The sequence below is a fragment of the Bos javanicus genome, chromosome 2, assembly GCF_032452875.1.
Source record: "Bos javanicus breed banteng chromosome 2, ARS-OSU_banteng_1.0, whole genome shotgun sequence".
NCBI lineage: Eukaryota > Metazoa > Chordata > Mammalia > Artiodactyla > Bovidae > Bos > Bos javanicus.
Window position 1 is genome coordinate 128744656 of NC_083869.1, and position 20851 is coordinate 128765506.

Sequence of the window (20851 nt, forward strand, 5' to 3'; positions counted from 1 at the left end):
ACAGACCATGGGTTCACAAAAGAGGCAGACACAACTGAGCAACTGAGCATGCAACATGTAATATATGTATATCACATTGTATATTAATGACCATATACGCATACACATGTTTCTTAATTTCGGTGAGAAGCAAATTCTAAACTCTTTGGACAGATGATAAATCCAGCAAAATCACTGGTTTTATGCACCTGTGGTGGTTGCTTTCACTTCCACATGTGTAGAAGGGAAAACACAAACAGTGCTTTTCTGGCATTACAAAGACAACTCACGCAGATTTGTCCGAAAACAAAGGTGTCCACTGAAGCATTCTTGGTGGTGATTTAGTCGCTAAGTCGTGTCCAACTCCTGGGACCCAATGGACTGTAGCCCGCCAGGCTCCTCTGTCCATGGGATTCTCTAGACAAGAATACTGGAGTGGGTTGCCTTGCCCTGCTCCAGGGGATCTTCCCAACCTAGGGATCGAACCCAGGTCTCCTGCATTGTAGGCAGATTCTTTAACAACTGAGCTACAATGGAAGCCCGTAGCATTCTTAACAGACACAAATTACTAACAGACAATCCATCGGATCACAGACTTCCAGATGGTAGTATCTGTCTCTGAAGACAACATGTCTCACAGGCCTCCTTGGTTTAAGGAAAGTTCCATGAGATGTACTCAATTTTATCTTCTGCAGCTCTAAGGAGAGAGGGAATATTTTCTCCAACTCATTTTCCTGAGGCATCTCTCACCAGCAGGCAGGAGGGTGTGTGGGTTTCAACACCACAGGTGAACACTCTGTTAGCACCAAGAGGAAAGAAAAGCATGCTCAAGAGACCCAAAACAATGTGGAAAGAAGATGCTAACAAGCAGACTATGGTGCGTGTCACATTTCAACATGGTCTGAGTGCTAAGTCGCTTCAGTCATGTCCGAATTTTTGGGACCCCATGAACTGTAGCCCATCAGTCTCCTCTGTCCATGGGATTTCCCAGGCAAGAATACTGGAGTGGGTTGCTATGCCCTCTTCCAGCGGATCTTCCCTACCCAGGGATCAAACCTGCATCTCTTACGCCTCCTACATTGGCAAGAGGGTTCTTTACCACTAGCGCCACCAGGGAAGCCCTCAACATGGTTTACATGCATTTAATACAAGTACTAATGGATTTTTACAATATTGGCAATTTTGGTCATCTCTAGAGATGGGAATACCAGGGGAGCCTTCACTTTATATTCTTTTCTATTGCTTTGATATTTCCCCCAACAAGCATGCATTTCTTTCATAGTCAGAAAAGAATAAAAATATTTCATTTTGAAACAATAATATTAAGTCTTAACTGAATCACAGAGGGATGAGAGCCCATGGGATGCTCTGAGATTCTGCAGCTGCTGCCCCCATGGAAGCCGGCTCCCTGCGGTAGAGTCAGCCAGTGCTGGACAGCTGACCCTCGAGAGCCACAGGAGATGGCTGGTCCCTCTGCTCTCCAGGGTCGGGGAGCTTCAGTGACTTGGCAGCCTTTCTGCGTGTGGATGATTGGCTGGCATTCACTCAACACTTCTGGACACCTCCTTAGTGCCAGACCGGGAACTAGATCCTGGATGTAAAAAGCTCAAGGCTCAAGTCACAGGCCTTGGGGAACCGGCAATTACAATACTGTGTGTCATACAATCGAGGCAGGTTCAGGGGATTCTGGGCGCTCCAAGCAGGAAGGTAAGAGATCCTTCCTGGACTCATCCCATCTGCCATGCTGAGTGGCTGAGGATGAGTTGGAGTTGCTAGACCAAGAGGAGGGGAGGGCATTCCAGACAGAGGGCTCTGCGAGGGCTAAGGCAGGGAGGCATGAAGCAGTGTGACGCATGGGGGACCCTGAGGAGTCAGGGAGTGAAGGGGCACAGAGCGGAGGAAGAAGACAGAAGGCTGAAGATGGTTGGATGAGGAAGACTTTGGTACGAAGCCACAAAATCTGAAGTTCACCCTGAAGGCCACTGAAAGAGTTAAGTGTAATCAGACTGGCATCTTGGAAAGATTGGTAGAGGGAAATATAGACTGGGAAGATGGGTCTAGAGACAGAGGTGCCATCTAGGAAACTGTTGCACTAATCCCGGTGAGAGAAAAAACACTTTAATCAAGGCATGGCTGGGACACAGAGAGGTCACATTCAGGAAACGTTAGACGGACTTCCCTGGCGGTACAGTGGATAAGAATCCACTTGCAAATGCAGGGGACATGGGTTCAACCCCAGGTCCGGAAAGATTCCACATGCCATGGAGCAACTAAGCCCATGTACCACAGCTACTGAGTCTGCACGGTCCAGAGCCTTGCTCCACAGCAAGAGAACCCACCGCAGTGAGAAGCCTGTGCACTGCACCTGGAGAGCAAGCCGTGCTCGCTGCCAGTAGAGGAAGCCCACGTGCAGCAACAAAGACCCAGCGCATCCAAAAATCAATCAATAAATTCGAAAAAAAAGAAAGAAACGTTAGGGAAATAAAATGGGAACTTTGGTGATGAGAGGTTTAGGGCTCAAGAAAAAGACGTCAAAGATGATCCCCAAGCTTGTTTCCGGGGTGATGGATGGAGGAGAGGCGGGGGGCCCAGGAAGAGAAAGAGTTTTCTTGTGAGGAAGCTGATGGCAAGCTAAGCCCCAAGCAGATGGAGTTCCGGGTGTCACGGGCATGGGAGGTAATCTCAGTGGAGATGCCTGTCTGAAGCTGGAGCTCAGGAAGGCAACATGCCCCCAACCTGTCCCTTCCTCCGGGCAGCCTGCTCCCCCTGCCCCCCTGGGGTGGATGGTGATCAGTCAATCCCCTGCAGCCGTGGCCAGAGCTGCAGGAAGGGCAGGCCTCTGCCCTCCTCAGGGCTCACTCTTACCCCCTCCTTTCTTCCAGATTTCTGATTTGCAGTCGGGGAAGACCTACATGTTCCAGGTACAGGCTGTGAATTCAGCGGGCCCAGGGCAGCCATCCATGCCCACCGACCCGGTACTCCTGGAGGACAAGCCAGGTAGGGGGAGGGGGAGGGGAGGATCCGCAGCAGGAAGATGGACCGGCTGGGCCTCCCCTCCCCTCTATACCCCTTCCTGCCCATTTCTCTCCCAGCCCCCACTCTCCTTTATTTCTGTGGGATCCTGAGATGGATCCTCAAATCTGAACACACGGTCTTTCTACGAGATGGGTCCTCCATCCTTGATACGCCACGTTCCTAAACTCTTACAACTCTTCGTGGATACTTAAAATAATAGCCAGCTGCATTTCAGATACGCCGTGTGGCTTTGCCTGCCTTGCAGTCACAGCTCCCTCCCGGGGTCCCCTCCTACCACACAGGCCAGACGCTATGTCGGGTCCTTACACTGTCTGACCCTCCCAACAAGCCCTTGAGAGAGCTGTCCTTGTCCCCACTTTTAATTTTTATTTATTTATTATTTTTGGCTGCACTGGGTCTTCGTTGCTGCTTGAGGGCTTTCTCTAGTTGCAGCGAGCAGGGACTGCTCTCCAGCTGCTTAGTCATGGCACGTGGGCTTAGTTGCCTCACAGCGTGTGGGATCTCCCTGGACCAGGGATCAAACCCGTGCCCCCCGCATTGGCAGGCGGATTCTTAACCCCTGGACCACCAGGGACGCCCTCGCTGTCCCCACTTAAGAACTGATTTTGTTGTAGCTCGGAGAAGTTAAATGACCAAGTCACACAGCTCGTCTATGCTGGACTCGCTCAGTTCTTCTCATTATACAGTGTGTTCTTTTCCCATTCTTTTAATTATTCATTCAGCAAGTATCTGATGACACCCACGTTGCCCTGGGGACGAGGCAGTGATGAGACAGCAAGGTTCCCGCTCTAGTAACAGGGGTGGGGACGGATGGACAGTAAACAAGTAAATGCTGAAAAAGTCAGTGATGAGGGCAATAAAGGAAATGAAACAGGGTGATAGGGTGGGGTAGGCATTACTTTAGCCAGAGTAGTCAAGAAGGGCCTCGGAGGAGGTGACATTTGAGCTGAGAAAGAGCCTGGTCATGCAACGCCTTGGAGGCCACAAGAGTCTAGAGTTAATTATTTTCTTCGAGTGCAATGGGCAGCTATTGGAGGCTTTAAGCAGGGAACGGGCCTTACCTGGTTTATTATTTCTAAATGTCTGGTACCCTCCATTGAATCCCGCCCTCAGATGCCCGGGAGATCGAGGTTGGTGTGGATGACGAGGGCTTTATCTACATGGCTTTTGAAGCCCCAGAGGCCCCCGACTCGGCCGAGTTTCAGTGGTCCAAAGACTACAAGGGCCCACCGGACCCAGAGAGGGTCAAGGTCGAGGAGGAGGCTAACAAGTAAGTGAGGGGGGGCAACACACCTAGAGCACGGGTCCCGGCTGTTATCAGATGAGTGGGCAAAGGCTTGCAGGTGAGACCACCTGGCAGGACCCCCGATGATGAGTTTGAGGGGGCTGCGTGGTCTCCCGTGAAGGATGCTGACTGCCACCTCAGGGAGAAGTGAGGGAGAGGGCAACAGATGGGCTGAAATGGTGATACTCATCTAGAGATCCTTTTTCTGCAAGAAGTGTGTCTCTATGTGGCTGCTTCCAAGGAGACGCTCAGGATTTGGTTTCTAGCCTGGGTACCAGCAACTTGCTCTTGGAAGTGCTCTGGGCTCAGCTTCCTCATCAGTAAAAGAGGGGTTAGGATGTCAAGGGCCTCCAGATCTTGCTTCTCCATCTGTAGCAGCTCTGGCTTTGGCCCCGTCCGGCAGGAGACAAAGCTAATGAGCCCAAGGAGAGGCAGGCCTGGGGGATGTGGCCAGTATGAAGACAGTTCCAGAGAGCCTGGCTAGCAAGAGCCACTGAGGGCGGCAGGCCAGACTGGCTCTAGGCAGGGGACCCCGGGAACGTGTAAGGAGGCAGACGCCCCTGCTGGGCCAGGGTCTGGGTGTGGGATGCAGGGCTTCCAAGGCCAACCTAGACTCCCCAGCTCCCAGGCTTCCAGGGCACGAGTCCCCTCTCAGAGCCTCTGCTCTGCTGTCTCTGCAGATCCAAGATCATCCTGAAAGATCCCGGCCTCGAGGATTTGGGCACCTACTCGGTGGTGGTCACAGATGCTGACGAAGATATCTCAGCAAGCCACACGCTAACGGAGGATGGTGAGGTCCCTCTCCGCTGCCACCACCCAGAGACACAGGCCCAGAGTGCCAAACACAAATACCCCAGGGGCCAGCAGGAAGCCACAAAAATGAGTAAAGCAGAGATTTCAAGAGAAGTAGGTCCTCTGCCACCCACTCAGTCAGCCGGTCCATGAATAAGTATCAGTTGAGCACTGACCACATGCCAGAGGCGTCCCAGGCACTGAATTACATCAGTGAAGCCCGCTGGCAAAAACCCCTGCCTGATGGAGCTCATACTATTCTCTCTCTTTCCTTTTTCTACTATTGGTAAAAGCAAAGGTACCAGTGAATTATTTCACTTCCTTCCATAGCCGAAAAAAACAACAGTGTAAGTAGAGTGATAAACTGCCAAAGGCAGTTAGTCTAAGGGGTGAGGATGGCCACAGGGAGCAGTGGGGGCCGTGGCCACCAGAGAGGGGAGGCTGGGCCTAAAGCCGTTGTCCAGGAGACTCACCCTCTGCTGTCTCCATAGCAACTGGGACAGCCATGGTCCTCCCTGCTGAATGCACAGGGGGCCCTTTGATTTTGTTAAGACACAGTAGCCAGGCGGGTCCAGATTTCTATTCCAGTTCCACAATTTCCTGGCTGCTTGACCTTGGGCAAGTCATGATCCCTCTCTGGGCCTCAGTTTTCTCACCTGTAAAAGGAAGGTAATAACCCCTGATACCCCAAGTGAAACAATGTTGTTATGCAGACACCCTTACGTGACTCCATGCAAGCTAAAGCCAACCACAAAAGCATAAAACCATCCACAAAAGCAGTGGGTGTCGTTTTTTGGTTTGGAATATGATGCTTGCCGTGTGTGCAGACTCATCATACTCTGGACTCTAACCTTACAAGGGACAATGAGATATGGGCTCTGCCTCTGCCAGTTCATTCATGCAACATATATTTACCAAGCACCTGCTGTGCGCCAGACACCCATGTAGGTCAGGAGTTCAGCTAAGCAGGAGAGACAAACCTAACACGAGGAAGCAGTTAGCGGTGAGACAGCGCTGTGCCAACCTGCCCCCCACACGTGTTGCCTGAAGTACTCATTGAAGGGGCCAGGCCCTCAGATTCTAGGACAGCATGTCACAGTGGATTAACAAGGGGGCTCAGGAGGCAGACAGTAACGCTCACCCCCCACAGCATGGTGTGAGGATCACTGAGATCATGCAGAGATTGGCAGACAAGTAGGTGCTCCTCTGGGGAAGTGGCACTTGATCAGGCCTTGAAGGACGAGGAGAATAAGCGATTTCAGGGGGGCCTACAGCAACCCCTGAAGCCCCCTCGGTGCCCCAGAGCCAAGGCTCGCAATCGTCATCATTAACCTCCTTGGTAACCAAGTGACCCCGAGCTGAGTCTCTCAGGACTTTCACCCAGTGCGGATGCTAGAACGGTTCCCATGACCCCCACTAGCCCAGGTATCTCATTCTCTTTGGTTTCTTCCTTGCTCCTCCCTGTCCCAGAGCTGAACAAGCTGAAGAAGTTGAGCCATGAGATCAGAAACCCAGGTAAGCGGTCCAAGCTGCCAGACTTGGGCAGTCATGCCAGGCCCACTGGGGTGTCCTGAGCAGAGCTGAGTCAGCCAAGAGCCAGACACTAGGCTGATAGGGGGTAGGGGAGGATGGGGTCATCTTGGGGCTGGACGGTCAGACCCCCAGAGAGTGCTCAGTCCATAAAGGGAAAAGAGTGGCCAGCAGGGAGCACGTGGGGTGCAAGGGAGGGCAGAGTGGATGATTTCTTCTTCCTCTTGGATTGTGGGTCATCTAAACCCTCCTTTCCTCCACTGGCCAGGGGTAGCATTTATAGTCCCTGTGGCAGGGGTCACAAACTTGGGTGTATACTGGAATCACCCCGGGAGCTTTTCAAAATCCAAATGCCCAGGCCATGCCCCAGATAAGTCAGAATCTCTGGAACTGGAGCCAGATATTGGTGTTTTGAAAGTTCATGGATGCAATGTGGGATCCTGTATTGAATCCCACACCAGAAAAAAAAAAAAAAAATCGTCTTAGTAAATAGTGCCAAAATTTGAACAACATCTGTAGAATAGTATCAATATTAATTTCCTGGTTTAAAAAATACATACAGTGATTTGGGAAAGTTCAGGATACTGGAGTTTTCTGTCTGTTTTTGCAACATTTTGCAAGTCAAATGATTTCTAAATGAAGAGAAATAAATGAAATTACATGTTTTTTAAAAGTCTTTATGTTTCTGGTGTCCAGCCAGGGTGAGAAGCACAGCCTCAAAGCCATAGGAGGAGGGTGAATGACCTGAGATGAATTCTATCTAGGGTGACTGAATGTGGGAAACCCTCCCCAGACCCTCACCCTAGTTATGTCTCCACCAGACTCTGAAGCACTTTGCACATGGCATGTCCATGCAGTGCTCAAGGTGGGGCTGTCGGGAGTGGGGAGGGGAGAAGGGTGCCCTGCCCACCCCTTCCTGTCCTCTGCCTCCCAGTGATCAAGCTGATCTCCGGCTGGAACGTTGAAATCCTCGAGCAAGGAGAGGTGCGGCTTTGGCTGGAAGTGGAAAAGTTGTCTCCGGCGGCTGAGCTGCATCTAATCTTCAACGAGAAGGAAATCTTCAGCTCACCGGTAACTGGGGGCTCAGAACCCCTAAATGAGGTCCCTGGCCCAGGAGGTGGCCTCGCTGGCAGTGGTCTTTACCAGCCAGAACCTCCCCCTAGCAGACATTTCAGAAATAGCCACCTGCTTCAGCTGTCACAGTGAAGGAGTCGGGGTGGGGACACCTGGATTTTAGTACCTGGGGGACGGGGGGCAGGGATGCTAGACATTTGCCAATGCAAGGGACACTCCCACAAAGAATTTCCCATGCCCCCCACAATTTTTGAGTATCCTGACAAACATTCGTAAGATGAAAAGCCTACATTCATGCTTGTAAGTATCCAAGCCTAGACCCTAACTCTGAGACACAAACACAATTTTTTTAACTTTTTTGCAATGTTAACATACACTGATAGTCTTATTCTATTAGCCACATTACCTGTGCTCTTTTATTCATTTTCCTGTTCTTGTACAGAATAGTTTTTGTTTGCTTTGACTTGCAAGATCTCAGTTCCCTGACCAGGGATTGAATCTGGGCCACTAGACCACCAGGGAATTCCCCCATACAGAATAGTTTTCTTTCCTAACTTCTCTTTAGTTAAAACGAATTCACTGTAAGTCATGAAGCACCAGTGAGTGATATGAGCATCTGTGTATTGAAAAGCATTACTTTTATTTCCTCTTCCTATTATAGTTGTGGTATTACATTGCTTTTTAAAAATCTTTGTGTGCAGCAAGTTGTATTAATTGAACCATATAAGTTGCCCATACTCAACTGTTTTTACTTACAAAGATGCCAATTTCAATCTCATAAGAGATTTAATCATAAAATGATCTTATTTGTGAATTCCATCTCCAGATGGCCAAGTGGCCGTCATTACATATGTGTTATCAAGAGAGGAGCTGGTTCTGACAGAGGAGAAAAGAACTCGAGGCTAAATGTCAGAAGGTTCATGTTCATCTCCTGTGGGCCGCGTGCCCCTGGACGGGTCTCTTCACCTCTCTGTGCCTCAGTTTCTGCATCTGTACAATGGGGTTGGTTGCCCCAGGATCAGGAGGAACAACTGAGAAAATAGAGAAAGTTTTGCATAAAGATGAAGCCTGCATGACTTTGGCTCATGATAGAGGAAGTGTAACAAAGTCTGGACTCAGCACACAGCACTGAGACTATAGAAATACAAAACAAAACTAGGAGTTCCCTCAAATCATAGTACAAGTGAAGCCAGAGGGGAAAGGATCTTAAATGTGGAAAACAAAACGTTTTGAAAATTGTTAGAATGTGACAAAATATAAAGAAGTACTAACTCTGGGTAGCAGACACACAGGATTTTTATAGTACCCTTTATAATTTTATGGGGAACTTTTGCCTATTAAACTGCAAAAAAAAAAAAAAAGTGGCAAAAAATAACCAAAAAAGTATGGCGCAGTAGGAGATTGGGGGATTATTATGAACTGAAATTGACTGGGACACAAGACTCTCCTGGGCCCGCTGGGCTCCAGGGTGTTCTCAGGAGCCGGGTGTGTCTATACACATGAAGAGAGGTACCCAGGACCCCTTCCCCAAACCTGAAGTCTTCTAACTTTACCACCCCAAGTCCAACTACACCCCGATTTGCACCACCACAACACAAATTCCCTATAATTGGAAGAAAGCAGAACAGACTCTCGTGTTTTGTTCTCCCCAGAACCGCAAAATCAATTTTGTCCGAGAGAAGGGCCTGGTGGAAGTTATCATCCAGCACTTGACCGAGGACGACAAAGGGTCGTACACTGCCCAGCTCCAAGACGGAAAAGCCAAGAACCAGATCACCCTGGCGCTGGTGGACGACGGTCAGCCGTGCCCCGGTCCCCGACCTCAGCTCTCAGCCCTGGGGTCCTTCCTGGTCCATCCAGACGCCCCCCTAGTCCACTCCCGGACCTGCTCTCCTCCTGGCTCACGCCAGTTCCTCCCCACCCCCTGTGTTCACAGAGTTCGACAAACTTCTAAGGGCGGCAGATGCTAAGAGAAGAGACTGGAAGAGAAAACAGGGTAAGAGCTGCTGGGACGAAGTCCAAACCCTCGGCCACTAGCGTTGGCGAACCGCCAGACAAGTGGGTTAATAGATGCCTCCGTCCTGCTGGGGCCCCGAGGGAGGGCCACTGCCGTTTGAGCCAGTGGCGTCCTCGTGCCAAAACGTGCCCAACCCCTAGAGTGAGCGCCTCCTTAAATTCTGCACCCCAGGGGCCTCCCTCGCCTCACCCCAGGCCCCTCCTGCGTAGGGGCGGGATTCCAGAATCCGAGGGGCCTTTGGGCATCAGGCGCCCCGCCCCAGGTGCCTTCCCCCGTCTCGCCACCAGGTGGCGCGCGAGCCGATCCTGGCGCTCTGACCGCCGAGCGTGTCGTTGTGCCCTTGCAGGTCCGTATTTCGTGGAGCCTTTGCAGTGGAAGGTCACGGACGACTGCCAAGTGCTGCTGACCTGCAAGGCAAAGCCTCGCCCCCGCCTCCAGCCCTGCCCCCGGGCCACGTGGGCCCAGACCAGTGGTTTCCCCCAAGCCCAGTGGCTGTCTTAAGACTGAAGGCGGGAGGAGAAGGGGACGACAGAGGATGAGATGGTTGGATGGCATCACCGACTCGATGGACACTGAGTTTGAGTAAACTCGGGAGTTGGTGATGGACAGGGAAGCCTGGCGTGCTGCAGTCCATGGGGTCGCGAAGAGTCGGTCTTGCCCCACTCCCCGGAAACTCCATACTCTGCGCTAAATCTGATCCCAAGCAGGGGAAGTAGCCCCAGGCATTTTGCCTTTAACCGAGAAAACAAAAGCCCAAGAAGCAGAGTTGGAGTGAATTATAGTGCGCTGGGTCAGCCTTGAGCTAGGTCTCCTAGCTGCCCTGGGGGAGAGTCCGGAGGCCAGGAGTCTGGAAGAAAGAGAGCTCGCTGTAGATTAAGGGGGAGTCCCTGTGTCCCGCCAGACACTGTGCCCAGCGTTTTATAGCATCATTTGATCTCATCTACTTCACAACCATCTGTGAGAGAGGCGTTAGCATCCCCACTTTAGGATGAAAAAACAAGTGGAGAAGTAGCTCAAGACCACAGAGAAAGAGGCAGAGCCTGGAGCCGGGGTTTAACCAAGTCTGACTCCAGAGCTGGTGCTGCTGTTTCTCAGCACCCTGCAGCCTTTTAGATAACTAGGGGACGGCGCACTCCCAGAAGGGCATCCATTCAGCAAACTTAAGCACTCTGCAAGCCCTGGGCCTACAAGAACGAAGAGGTGGTCTCCTGAGGCCTCCAGCATCCCACAGTCCAAAGCAAGAGCCTGTGCAAACAGTATGCCTGGTGTTGTGATGGAGACATGCATGAAGTTTACTATTCATGATAGGGGGCACTCTGGGGCACAGAAAGGAAGGCTTCCTGGAGGAGGTAACACAGCTATTTACAAAGAAAAATAAGGTAGGAAAGGGATCAAGAAGCAGAGGGAACGTCATTAGCAGAAGTCCAAAGTCCAGAAGCCATCAGAGAAGACATACTGTGTGAGGAAGGAGTTGGCTGAGATTTAGGGGGAGAGCAAGGTGGGAGCGGGGGAGGGGGAAGTCATTTTTGTAAAAGAAAGTTCAGATGAACTGGGTCTTCACTTAAAAGAGGAAGCCTGAAGGAGTCTCCTCATTCCTGACCTTCCTCAGGTGACCAACACCAAGAAAGAAACCCGCTTCCAGTGGTTCTTCCAGAAGAGAGAGTTCCCAGCTGGTCAGTACGACCCGCAGACTGGAGCAGGGCTTCTCTGCATCGAAGAGGTAAGTGCAGCCCTGACCTGAGAGCTCATGGAGTTGCGGTGCCAGGAGCACTGGGCAGGGAGTCAGGACCAAGACGAGGCGAGTGAGGCACTAACTTCATGCACGCACTTTAAGGGGGCACTAAAAAAGCTTAGTAATCAAGATAAATAATATTTTAGGCAATAAGTAAGTAAATAAAGTTGCTCAATCGTGTTCGATTCTTTGCAACCCCGTGACGGTAGCCTACTAGGCTCCTCTGTCCATGGGATTTTCCAGGCAAGAGTACTGGAGTGGGTTGCCATTTCCTTCTCCAGGGGATCTTCCTGACCCAGGGATCCAACTCAGGTCTCCGGCATTGCAGGCAGACGCTTTACTGCCTGAGCCACCAGGGAAGCCCTTTTTAGGCAATAGTAAGAATCAAATTAATGCCAAAATAAAAGACCATGGGGGAAAGCAATACCAAAATTGTAAATAAAGACAGGCACAGTCATCCTGATTTTTCCTTTTCGTTGAATTCCAGTCCTGGCCCTGCCCCCAACCGTGTGGCCTTGGGCTTGTCACTGTCCCTCTCTGACCTCAATTTTCACCTGTAACCTGAGAGGGTCAGGCAGGATGCTGTCTCAGAGATTCCTTCCTGCTGCTGCGGCCTGAGATTGGGGCAGGAAGACTGTCTCCATGGGAGGCAGTTCTGGGCAGAGCAAAGCAGGCCTGGAGCTCACCTCTCCCACCCACTTCCTCCCCAGGGCCCTCAAAGGAGTGTGACCTGGTTAAGATAGAAATACAAAGCTCGTTCTTAAATATTCAATGTTTTTCTGCCCTGCCACTGATTTCTGTGGCCCGTGTGCCAAGGAGCATGGTGCAAACGCAGGTTTGCTGACGAGGAAAGAACTAATGATTTCAGGGTCCTCGCCCAAATCTCAGCCAAAATAATGACCAGTTGGCCTTTGTCATCACAGTGCAGGCCCTTCCACTGGGCTTGGCGTCAAGGAGGGGCTTAATTGCTACTGAGTCTTGTCATAATCGTCTGGCCTGTTGGTGCGAGAACTCTCTGGCTTCTGAAAAGTTATCTCCCTTGATCGGAAACTGTAGCATGTGGTCAGGGCAATGTTTATGCCACCATTTTACAGATGAGTAAACTGAGACTCAGGGAGTTTAAGTACCAAGATGCAAGGCTGGAGAGTGGACCCAAAAGTCTCTCCAAACACCCTCCACAGAATGTGGCTGGGGCTTTGGAGCCTTCACTGAAGGAGCAGGGAGGGAACATAGGGGAGGACTGTTGGGTTTTCAGTCCTTTGATCTCCGGGTTAAGAGATGCTTCTTGAGGAGTGGGCTGGGATGGGTGGGAGGTTCACGAGAAAGAGGGCGTATGTATACCGGTGGCTGATTCATGTTGATGTATGGCAGAAACCAATACAATATTGTAAAGCAACTGTCCTCCACCTAAAAAGAAATAATTTTTTTTTTAGAGAAATGTGTCTGCCTCAGATCCTGCTTCAAAGCACACTATGTGGAGATGGTTGCAAGGGGCCCTTTGACGGGTCAGGGAGGCAGATATCATCCCGCCCCCTGCCCCTAACCCAGCCCTTGGAGGAGATGATGTGTAATGAGAGGGCACAGTTGACCTCTGACCTTGCTTTCAAAGAACAGCCCAAGTTCTTGCTTTGCTGAGTGTTGACCCAGGCTTCTCCAGATTGACAAGCATGTGCCAATAAGGACCCGCTTGTCCTGAGCAAAAGAAAGCACACCTCTTCTGAGAGATGCAGAGAGACCCCTCCATCCCAGGCCCCCCAGAAGCAGGGCAGCTCTGGTGGAGGGTGCTCCCAGCTCAGCCCAGCTCTGCAAGGAGGACGCTCTGCTCTGCTCAAAGCAGCTGACTCAGAATCCCCCTGGGGGAGGGGAGAAGGGAAGGGGGCACCTGTTTCTGCCCTCAGGTCCGCCTCCCTGCCCCACCTCCAGGCCCAGACAAACCGAGAGCTTGGAATCAAAGGGCTCTGGAGCTGGAAGGAGCCAGAGATGGCCCATCACAGGGGGCTAAACTGAGCCCAGGGAGGAGAGTTAGGGGCAGGCCTGCAGCCCAGGCCTCCTGATTTGCTGTCCATCGCTCTTTCTGGAACCCATGCCAATACCGCCTTCTCTCCTCCTTCCTTCCAGCTGTCCAAAGAGGACCAGGGCGTTTACAGAGCACAGGTTTCTGACGATCGAGGGGAGGATGATACCATCCTGGACCTCAGAGATGAAGGTAGGAGCTGGCGATGTCAGAGACGGGCCAGGAGGGTCTCTTGCTGAACCAAGAGATACAGTCTGTGATCCCCGTGTCACTGGGGGCAACTGAGGCCCAGGGGGGTTAAGTGACCTACCCAAGGCTGCACAGCAGGTCAGGGCCAGGGCGGGCCCGGCCTGTGTGATGCTGGAGCCCACGCTCACTGCCCTGCCCCACAGTGAGCCCAGGCTTCATGATGTGGAGTCTGGGTTCTCTGCTCTGCCCCACATGGGCCCCAGGGTCCTCACCAGGCCGGCGGGCTCAGCCTGCAGGAAAGTCATCAGGTCAGCCCATCTGTCCTCCATCTGCGTGGCCCCACCCCATCCATCACAGAGTGCCCTGGGTCCCTTCCTCGCGCCTACGCCTGCATCCTCAGAGCTGCTCATAAGCTCCACCAGCCTTTTCCAAGGCCGAGCCCACACTGGTACGTCCCTCGGGGAGTCCCCCATATCAGCTGACTGTTCCCTCTTCTCCCTCCAGCCCTGGATGCCATCTTCACTGAGCTGGGCAGGATCGGTGGTAAGCAAGTCCCACCCACTTTTGCCCAGCCCTGTCCTGACGCCACTGGAGAAGGAAATGGCAACCCACTCCAGGGTTCTTGCCCGGAGAATCCCATGGATGGAGAAGCCTGGTAGGCTGCAGTCCATGGGGTCACACAGAGTCGGACACGACTGAAGCGACTTAGCAGCAGCAGCAGTCCTGATGCCACAGAGCCTCCGGGGGGCCTCCAGCCATCCTTGGCTGCGAGGGTGGGGTGGGTTTAGACTCCAACCTCAGAGACTGTTGGGCGCGGGGTGCAGGGGAGGGGGCGTTCCTGCTTCATGACCACACTTGCCTTCTCCCCCCCCGCACCCCAGAGCAGGGGCGAGCTGGCTGCCCCCGAGATGTGAGGCACAAAGGGCCTTGGGGAAGACTCAGCCTTCTCTTCTGCCCCCCCACCCCCACCCCCAGCTCTCTCTGCAACCCCACTGAAAATCCAGGGGACGGAGGAAGGGATCCGGCTCTTCAGCAAGGTTAAGTACTACAACGTGAAGTACATGAAGACCACCTGGTTCCACAAGTAGGTTGACCTTGCCCTGGAGTCCCAGGAGGGAGGGGGCCAGAACCCGCCCCCGAGCCCAGTCCCAAGGGTTTGGCAGAGACCACGCCCCCACACCCCCACCCCCAGTCCACAGAGGGAGCCCGAGAAGGGAACAGCTGTCAGAGGCACAGAAGGGAGGCTCCCCAGGGAAGGTGGGCATCCTGGTGCTGGGAACATTTTCCCAGTGTCTCCATGGCCACGGGAGGACCATTGTCTTAGAGCAGCACCTGGGAACTGAGGGAGGGAAGGACTCAGGAAGGAAGGAAAACCAGGTGGTCACGTGGGTCATGGTGCCTTTGTGGGTCTCCGCAGCCTTAGCACACTCAGGCAGCCAGGCTGAGGGGAGACAGGCAGGCAGAGGGACCTGGGGGCTGACAGCTAACTTAGGGCCAGGCCTTGAAGGCAGGATCAGGCATCAGGGACTCAGCCGGAGCTAAGTGAGCCCACAGAGTCTGGGAGCAGAGTTTTCCCAGCGCTTCTTACGGGCACACCTCAGCCTCGTGGAGCACACATTATTGCACCCATTCTAGGGAGGAGGCTAGACTGACTGACTCACACTTGTCATGTGAGGCCAAGTTGAATTTCAGAACAGAAAGCTCCTTCTCCAGAGTCTCTGAGCCCCGTGACTAAGCCCACAAGTGTCATTTTGCAGCACGACACTGGGGGCATGGGCCAGGTGTCTTTAGGTATGAAATTTAAGTAAAGAAGGAAGGGAGTGTATACAGTTTGTAAGAGCTTGGGGCCAGTTATTGTGGGAAGAGCTCCTGGGAGGTTTTTTAAGATGAGAAGGATGAAGTGAGGAAGTGGCTCCCATGGGTGGGGTAGGGGGAGGTGGCCACTGATCCTGGAGCACCATTTTCTCAAGGTCCCAGCCTGCAGGACGTGTTGCAAATAGAGACTCAGCTCGGGCACAAGCTTTGATGAATGATGAATGGATGAGTGGGTAGATACTTATCAAATGTCTCATGGATGGTCAGCCCACATGTCGGGAAACAAAATCCCAGGAGAGGAGTCTGGGGCAGGGGTGCCTACAGCTGGGCAGGCAGCCATCCTGTCCTGGGCACAGCCCTGTTAACCATTGCCTTGCCCTCACGTTCAGAGAGAAACGCCTGGAGAGTGGCGATCGGGTGAGGGCTGGTACCACCCTGGATGAGATCTGGCTCCATATCCTGGACCCCAAGGACTCAGACAAGGGCAAATACATCCTGGAGATCACGGCTGGGAAGGAAGTCCGGCAGCTCTCGGCTGATCTCTCCGGGCAAGGTGATCTCTCCAGCCGTCTGTCCTTGGGGGAAACCTGTTTAGAAAACCCCACAGTCTTTGGTGGCGGGGTGGGAGGGGTACTCCCATCTCCCACCCAATCCTAGCACTGCCCCCAAGAGAATGCTGGAACAGAGAGGAGGAACAGTCACAGCTGGGCTCTGCACCTGTGGGTTGCAAAGGTCAGGGGGATGGAGTGGAGGGGTGGGAGGGGGACGCTCTGACGCAGCTGTTCCCCTTTTCCTTCTCATAGCTTTTGAGGATGCCATGGCTGAGCACCAGAGACTGAAGTAAGTTCCCAGTGTGATCAAAGTCCCTGGGGTGCAGGCACACAGGACCCTTCCTGGGAGGTGCAGCTGGCTGGATCCGCCCTTCCCCTACCACCCCTCCCCCAGCCACGGGCAGGACTGTCCTTTAATAGATGGAACCCCAAGCCCTTTTCCCTTTTCTGTTTTCCAGAGCCTTGGCCATCATCGAGAAGAGTAAGTCCAGCCATATTCCCCAGTTTCCTTTTCTGAGTTGGGGGTGACTTCCCAGCCGCTCACAGCTCCTGGCAAGGCAGCTGGAGCCCCGGTTGCCCGGCTGTGTGGCTGTGTGGCTCTGGGCTGTCACAGAGCTGCCAGGAGACCTGGGTGGCAGCCGCAGCATGAAGACAGGTGGATAAGGAGTCCGAGGATACCTGAGACCGTGGATGCACCCAGCATCCACTCGGCTGATGTCAGAGGGACTCCGAAGGCAGGGGTGGATAGGACTGAGGCTGCGCTGGTCTTTCTGATCAAGGTCTGGGAGGGGACGACTTTAAAGCTCTCAGGGCACTAGGGTCTCAGCTAATCCAGGACACAGCCTCTGAGCTGCCCAGGGGCACCACCAAGTCCATGCGCTGGAGCTTCACCAGGTCCCCACAGCCAGTGCTAAACCACCCCATTCCAGGAGGCTGGCTTACTGGTCCCACTGACCCAGCAGTCACTATGGGACTTTTCAAGAGGGAAAGACTTCAGGCAGCAGAGCAAAGCAGCTCGGAACAATCTGAGAAAGGAAACCGACCATTTGCAGTCATGTGTAGGAGGACGGATTAACCCTATATGGCTTCTTGTTCCCAAATGTCCTCACTTGGCAGGAAGTGCAGGCTGTTCGTAACTGAAATCTGGAAGGGGGTCGGTCATCTGAGGTCTAAGGGCAGTGAGGAGCCTTCACAGGGGGCGGCCCACCTTGGTGAGAGGACCAGAGGCTGAAGACCCGACTAAGTCCATCACATCTCTGTCTAATTACTTCCGTCCCACATCCCATCCTGGGATTCCGAGTCACAGGACAGGACACCCACCCCAGGACCCTAACAGCAGGAGCCTGCACTCACCATTTGTGGTCGCCGGGACTTGTGAAGTCCAGAGTCTAGGGTGGTGGATTGTCGCCTGGTGAACATTAAGCCCACATGAAGGTCCATCTCTCCCCTCCCCCCAACCCTGATCCAGAGTCCTTCTCACCTACATCCATTGCGGACACCAACTGCTTCAAGGCTCTTTGCATACCCCTGATCATGATCCAGGGGCCATTCCCACAGCCTCGATTTCAGCATAAGGGATATGTTGGCTTTCTGCTTAGTGATTTACAGCCACTCTGTCTTCCTGCCCAACCCCCGGGGCCACCAGGTCCCCTCCCTTGACCAGAATCAGTGTCCCAAAAGCTTCCTTCCTGTTCCCTCCCTTAGCTGGATCGGCACACCTGCTGTGTGCACTTTGCCAGTTTAGGGCTCAGAGCAATCTTATTCACCTTCTCCCAGTTCTCAAGGGGAAGGGCACCTCACTGTTGCCTCCAGGTACCACCGACCATGATACTAACCTCAAGGCAATGACAGAAACATTATGCCCTCTATCTTCTGTTTGTAAAGGCAAGGAAATACGTAATACAAGTTTAAAGATGTCCACCCCAAACAATGCCAATAGGAAAAGAAGCATTGCTAAAAAATAAACCACAACTCCAGGTAAACGTTCATCACTGGGCGGGGCTCTCGTTTTTTTCCCTTCCAGATCGTGCCAAGGTGGTGAGGGGGCTCCCAGACGTGGCCACAATCATGGAAGATAAGGTACCGACGGCCCCCGGCCCACAGCCAGCAGTCCCACCCTGGGCTCCCTCCCGCATCCATCAAAGAGCACAAAACCACAGAGCGCTGTGGATCCCAGAGCCGGAGGGGCTGGTTCCGCCAGAGTCCAGCTTAGCGGCCGCCCCTCGTTGGTCACACGTATGCTGTGTGGCCTGGGGGGAGTGCCGTCCCCAGCTTCACCCCATCTCTCCAGGGGGCCCCGGATGTCACGGGCTTCTCTCTCTGAACTTCAGTTTCCGCAGGAGTTCGACTCGATGAGCCCAAAAAAGCCTTTTCCGGACTGAAATTATGCAAGTCTACTATTCTAGAAAAGAACAGCTAACGTCTTCATGGTGCTCACCTTGTATCAGGCACTGTTCCGTTTTTCTAACCATGGAGGCAACCACATGGAACAGTGTGTTATTACTTCACCGTTTATAGCTGAGGGAACAGAGGCCCAGAGAGGTTAAGAGACGTACCTAAGGTCACATGGCTTAAAGGAACAGAGCTGGGAGTCACACCCAGGCAGCCCAGCTCCACACTCTGGGCATCTGCCCCTTACCCTACAGTTCTCTGCACTGAGAACTGCTCTCCTGAGAATTTTCAAACTCAATTCTTAAAATCTTTATGTTAAAGCAATCCGGGCTTATTTGCCTGGTAAAATGATAATGAAGTGTACAACAGAAAGCAATAAAGCAAAGTCTAGGCCACTCTAGGGCAGGTCACTGCTCAAGTAATAAAGATCTGAAATTCTAGCAAGCATTGCTCTAGAATAAAGTTGAGAATGGAGGATGTGGGGCTGCAGTAAAATGTCTCCCTTTCATGTTATTACTTTATGGGTTACAATAAAGCACACATAATTAACTTATCACAAGGAGCAACTTGTACTGGGAGCTCCCTGGGAGCGTGAAGGTGATGCCAAGGGTTAGTCCCAGAGAGTGAGACTGACTGTTCCTTTCCTGTCCTTTCAAACAGACCCTGTGCCTGACCTGTGTCGTCTCAGGAGATCCTGCCCCTGAAATCTATTGGCTGAAGAATGACCAGCCTGTCACCTTCCTGGACCGCTACCACATGGATGTGAAGGGGACAGAGGTCACCATCACCATCGAGAGGGTCAACAGTGAGGACAGCGGGCGCTACGGTGTCTTCGTCAAGAACAAGTACGGGTCTGAGACAGGCCAGGTCACCATCAGCGTGTTCAAGCATGGGGAGGAGGAAAAGGTGCTGAAGATGTGACGGTCGGATTCAACCGCAGCCTGAGGTCTAGTCTGTGTGGACTAGGAGGGTCAACCAGGGGGTCACAGCCTGGCACAGGCCACGGGGATGAGACTGGAGGGGAGGGAACAGGGCAGAACCCAGGGCATGGGAGTGGGTGGAGTGGACACACCCAAGTGGAGGAGCAAAGATGGGGTGCTGGGAGGCCTCCAGGACTGCAGAATCAGGACTGGACTTGGACTGGAGGATTTACGTGCTGAACTGTTTCAACCCTAAACTCTCCGTGAGCCTTGCCTTTTTCATCTATCAAATGGGAATTCCTACTCCTAGGGATTCTTTATGAAAACTCTATGAAATTGTGTATCATTGGTTCTCAATGGGAGGCAATTTTGTCCCCTAGGAAACAGTCAGCAGTGTCCAAATTTGGGGTTGTCACAACTGGGGGTGTCCACTGGCATCTGGTAGATAGAAGTCAGGAATGCTGCTAAATATAATAGCTCCCTGCCACATAGAATTCAACCTTAAATGACAACCGTGCTGAGGCTGGTGAGCCCAGCCACAAATGGATGTATCACAATACTCCTCTTCGAGGATACTGTATTTTCGATGAAGTTCAGCAAACATTCATTTGAAGTCTAGCATATGCCAGGCTTGTGGATGGCACTGGGAGCACAAAGATGCATAATATGTAGGCCCCACCCTCAAGGGCACCTCATCCCAGGAGAAGAGACAGACCTGGGTGCAGATGACTCCAGGACAAGTCAGATGATCGGAATTCTAAAAGGTCCGGATAAAGTTCCACTGGTGGTCAGAGGAGGGAGGCAGATGTTCGTCCCAACTAGGGAAGGTGAGCTTTAAAACACCTTCCTGGAACTAGCGGAATGGGTTGTTAGGTCCTAAAAAATGAGTGGGATTTGGTGATGGTCATGGGAGGAGATTTCGGGAGCAGGGGCTGGTGAGAGCAAAGGTGAGGCATGGAGGTGATACCACCCAGGCGGCCTGGGACACCATGTTGCAGAGTTCAGACCTTCAGGACTCCCAGCTCAGGGCCTCTGCCTGGCAGGACACATACTGGTTGGCCTTGCTTCCCGACCTCAGAACAGAGCTGGGCATTTCACCACACTCCGGTTTCCTTGTTTAAAATCAGATGGGGAGGGGAGGGCATTTATAAAGTTAGAGATGTTTGTTGTAAAATTTTGGATAACCTTGAAAATGATGGAGAAAAATAAAACTCATCTACACTCTCAATACCAGAACATAACACCCACCTCTGATTGCTGAAATGATTTCTGAATTTAAAGATAAAATGAATCACTCCTGCATTTACCACCCACACGCGCATCAAGGCATGATGGGAAGCTTATACCCCCAGCAGCTACAGGTGCAATTCAGGCCAGGTGTTCAGTGATGGCGGTGGGGGGCAAGGGGCCGGGGTCCTGCCATGCCTGGCTGGAAATCAATATGGAGAATTGAGAGGGTCTTGGAGGCAAACACAGCCAGGCTTGAAGCCAAGATCTTTCTGTGTGATCTTGACCATTTCCCCCCC

At 52.5% G+C, this 20851-nt stretch overlaps 1 protein-coding gene across 2 annotated transcripts in view; it reads left to right on the plus strand.

Moving 5' to 3' along the window:
• Positions 1 to 20566, plus strand: part of MYOM3 (myomesin 3) — a 51961-nt gene extending 31395 nt beyond the window's left edge. For both annotated transcript variants that reach the window (XM_061393229.1, XM_061393220.1), the window contains exons 21-37: positions 2862 to 2976; positions 4129 to 4285; positions 4981 to 5090; positions 6563 to 6607; positions 7557 to 7693; positions 9349 to 9493; positions 9633 to 9692; positions 10060 to 10127; positions 11323 to 11433; positions 13564 to 13651; positions 14153 to 14191; positions 14624 to 14732; positions 15853 to 16016; positions 16267 to 16303; positions 16473 to 16495; positions 18038 to 18093; positions 19066 to 20566. In XM_061393229.1, the coding sequence (XP_061249213.1) occupies positions 2862 to 2976; positions 4129 to 4285; positions 4981 to 5090; positions 6563 to 6607; positions 7557 to 7693; positions 9349 to 9493; positions 9633 to 9692; positions 10060 to 10127; positions 11323 to 11433; positions 13564 to 13651; positions 14153 to 14191; positions 14624 to 14732; positions 15853 to 16016; positions 16267 to 16303; positions 16473 to 16495; positions 18038 to 18093; positions 19066 to 19326 (1725 nt within the window). In that variant the 3' untranslated portion in view covers positions 19327 to 20566. The remainder of the gene's footprint in view (positions 1 to 2861; positions 2977 to 4128; positions 4286 to 4980; positions 5091 to 6562; positions 6608 to 7556; positions 7694 to 9348; positions 9494 to 9632; positions 9693 to 10059; positions 10128 to 11322; positions 11434 to 13563; positions 13652 to 14152; positions 14192 to 14623; positions 14733 to 15852; positions 16017 to 16266; positions 16304 to 16472; positions 16496 to 18037; positions 18094 to 19065) is intronic.
• Positions 20567 to 20851: the final 285 nt, after the last annotated feature.